This window comes from Aplysia californica, unplaced genomic scaffold (assembly GCF_000002075.1).
Source record: "Aplysia californica isolate F4 #8 unplaced genomic scaffold, AplCal3.0 scaffold00888, whole genome shotgun sequence".
Lineage (NCBI taxonomy): Eukaryota > Metazoa > Mollusca > Gastropoda > Aplysiida > Aplysiidae > Aplysia > Aplysia californica.
Window position 1 is genome coordinate 177,561 of NW_004798158.1, and position 2,836 is coordinate 180,396.

At 37.1% G+C, this 2,836-nt stretch overlaps 1 protein-coding gene across 1 annotated transcript in view; it reads right to left on the bottom strand.

Moving 5' to 3' along the window:
* The window catches only part of LOC101846695 (dual specificity mitogen-activated protein kinase kinase 5), a 21,094-nt gene that overhangs the window by 3,958 nt on the left and 14,300 nt on the right, over positions 1-2,836 (bottom strand). Inside the window, exons 16-18 of the mRNA XM_013089184.2 lie at positions 2,145-2,195; positions 1,609-1,680; positions 58-87 (exon numbers count right to left, since the gene is read on the bottom strand). Of these exons, the coding sequence (XP_012944638.2) occupies positions 58-87; positions 1,609-1,680; positions 2,145-2,195 (153 nt within the window). The remainder of the gene's footprint in view (positions 1-57; positions 88-1,608; positions 1,681-2,144; positions 2,196-2,836) is intronic.

The window sequence follows — 2,836 nt, forward strand, 5'->3', positions numbered from 1 at the left end:
GAGAGAGAGAGACAGATAGAGAGAAACTGACAGAGAGAGGGAAAGCGTGTTACTTACACTTGCAAAAGGCAGTTTTCCACAGGCCAGCTGAAGAAAGAACGAGACAGAAAATGAATAAACTCCAGTGAAGTTTGCTTAAACCAAACATTATTGATCCAAAAACGAAGGTAAAATGAAATACTCTATAATCTACAATTATTTTTTTTCTATTTGAGCAACCTCTTTAGTTTTAGTAAGTGTTTTACGGCACTTGCAACACAATAAGGTCATATAAGTACCGAAGTGGTGTTACAAGAGAGTGACAAACACAAAAAAGAAGGAGGGGAGATAAGGACGATAGATGTTTGATAGGAAAGAAGAAGCAAACCACACCAGAGCACCCGACAACCACCCACTGAGTAACCTCTCTAAACAGAAAACCCGGTTAAACTGAAGAGACATGTCCTTGAGAAAAACCCAATAACAATGGCTTTAAAACAGGGCACTGCACAAAGGCGACCAGCAAAGGCGTGCCGTTTGGACGTTTTCCCGTGACATTGCTTATTATGATGCGATGTTGCTCAATTTGTCGTTATATTATATATCAACGGATTTGTGTTCTAACCACGTAACTGGACATAAAAAAAGACAACTTTTTTTCACTTAAAAGCCATTGCTGAGGTCGATATGCAGATCGCTAATACAAATCAGGAGTCATCAAACCCTAGAAATAGTATAAAAGTACGGTGGGTTAACTCTGTGTTGCCTTTCAACATGTAAATCAAAAGAGTCACTTTTTGATGAGTTAAAAAAAACCCCAAAAAATTGTTATACAGTTAGGGTTTAGACACCATTAATACATGTATGAATATATTTATGTACGTATGTACGCCATTGTATACCACATTTCTCAGCAAGGAAGGATAAAGTAGTAGTTAACTGTATTCTTTTTTAAAACACTTTGCAGTCACACACAGCCGGCAGTACAAAATACCCCATCTGGTCACCCAGCCAAGAGAGTGACTGCAATGGACTTCTCGGGCCTGTCGCAGAAGTGCATCAAGCGACTGGAACTGATAATTTTCGCTGTCGCACTATTGCAGCATGTGACCGCAAAGTGTTAAACCATAAGTGAGGCAGCGTGGTGAAATCAGGCGCTCGTCAAAATAATGAAATCAAAGAAATTGGTATTTTTCAGTCCGTTTGGCAATTTTTATCAAATGTTTGTTTTTTGACTCAACATGTTTAAGGTCCTTTTAAAAACACATTTCTGTGTGGATTTCACTGAAAAATGTTGATCTAAGGCACAAAAAAATATAAATTTGCAGTTTTTAAGGACTCTCAAGCTTTGGAAGTTACCAAACTTTGGCGGTCATTTCTCGCTAATTTTACCTCTGAAACCAAGCGACCCCCACCTCCTTCAATCGCAAATTTCTCTACATCTATTCGTGATAAATGAGTATTTATCTCACCAAAAGCAAGACAAATGGACAAGCTTTAAAATGATACCAATAACTCCACATGTCCAAAAATTGACGAGCGCCTGATTCCACCACGTCGTGACACATATATCTATTTATTCAACCAAGGGCACTCTAAGCGCCACATCTCCGACACAGTGGGACTCACCTCAAACAAAGTCACCCCAAAACTCCACACTTCTGCTGGCTTCCCATAATCGTGACCTTGAACTCTCTCCGGCTGTGGACAGCAATCAAGAGGTCACTTGTCAGTCCAGAGGTCAGACTTGTAAGGTTAACTTAAACTGAGAACTTATCGCTAATATAAATTGGACAAATGCAGTTTTTGGGACATTTGAAATGACACGAAGGCCTTGAAATCACGTGAAAAGTACTGTCCATCTCCATCACCACATGAAAAACAGCTATTGAAAGACACAAAAACACCCACATCATTTTTCACTTTACAATATCTCTGAGCCAAACTGTAAGAGAAGGAGAAGGTTTTTAGTTTTCTATTTTAGTAAGAGTTTTACAGCATTTACAACACAAATAAGTCATATAAGTGCTGAAGTTTAAAGTTGTCCCTCAAGAGTAACAAAGAAAAATAATAAAAACGATAGATGTTTGATAGAAAAAAAGGAGCAAATCACATCAGGGCACCCGCCAACCACCCAATAAGGATAAGGTGAAAGGTCAACTCACAGCCATATATACGTTGGTACCAAGGAATGTGGTGGCGATGGATTTCACGAGCTGAAAAAAACAAATCAAAATGAACCTCTTCACAATCTCTAGAAACGGGAAATGAAAGTCAATAATAACAACAATAAGAACCATAACAATAATGATAAAAATAATTTGTTAAAACAACAATAATAATAATAATAAAATGAATGATAATGAAGAATAACAAAATAATAACAACAATATCAATAAAAGTAATAAATAATACTAATAACAATAATAATAACAATAGTAAATTAAATTTACATACCAATTACAATTATTGACAAAAGTGACACTTGCACTGTCTATTCATGCACTTGAAGGGGATATTTTTCAGTAACGTACTTAAGTCACACTAGGGTAGTTTTGAAGAAAAAGGCCAAAAACTGTTTCTCGTTAATATACGATTGCAGTGGGAAAGGCGAGCTAAAACAGAGGACACAGCTCTGAAAATCAAAGATACAGTCTCCATAGAAGGCCGAGAGGGTGCAGTCCCCTTTCTTTTATCACCCTATGCAAAAATCTCGATTTTTAGCAAAAATGGACTTAAGTACTTTATTCAATTGTAAAATGCTTTTTATATTCAAGTTGAAACAATGCTGTACTATTTACGAGGCAGGCTGTTTGACCCTACATATCACTCAGGGTCAACCCCATTAAGTGAGGTA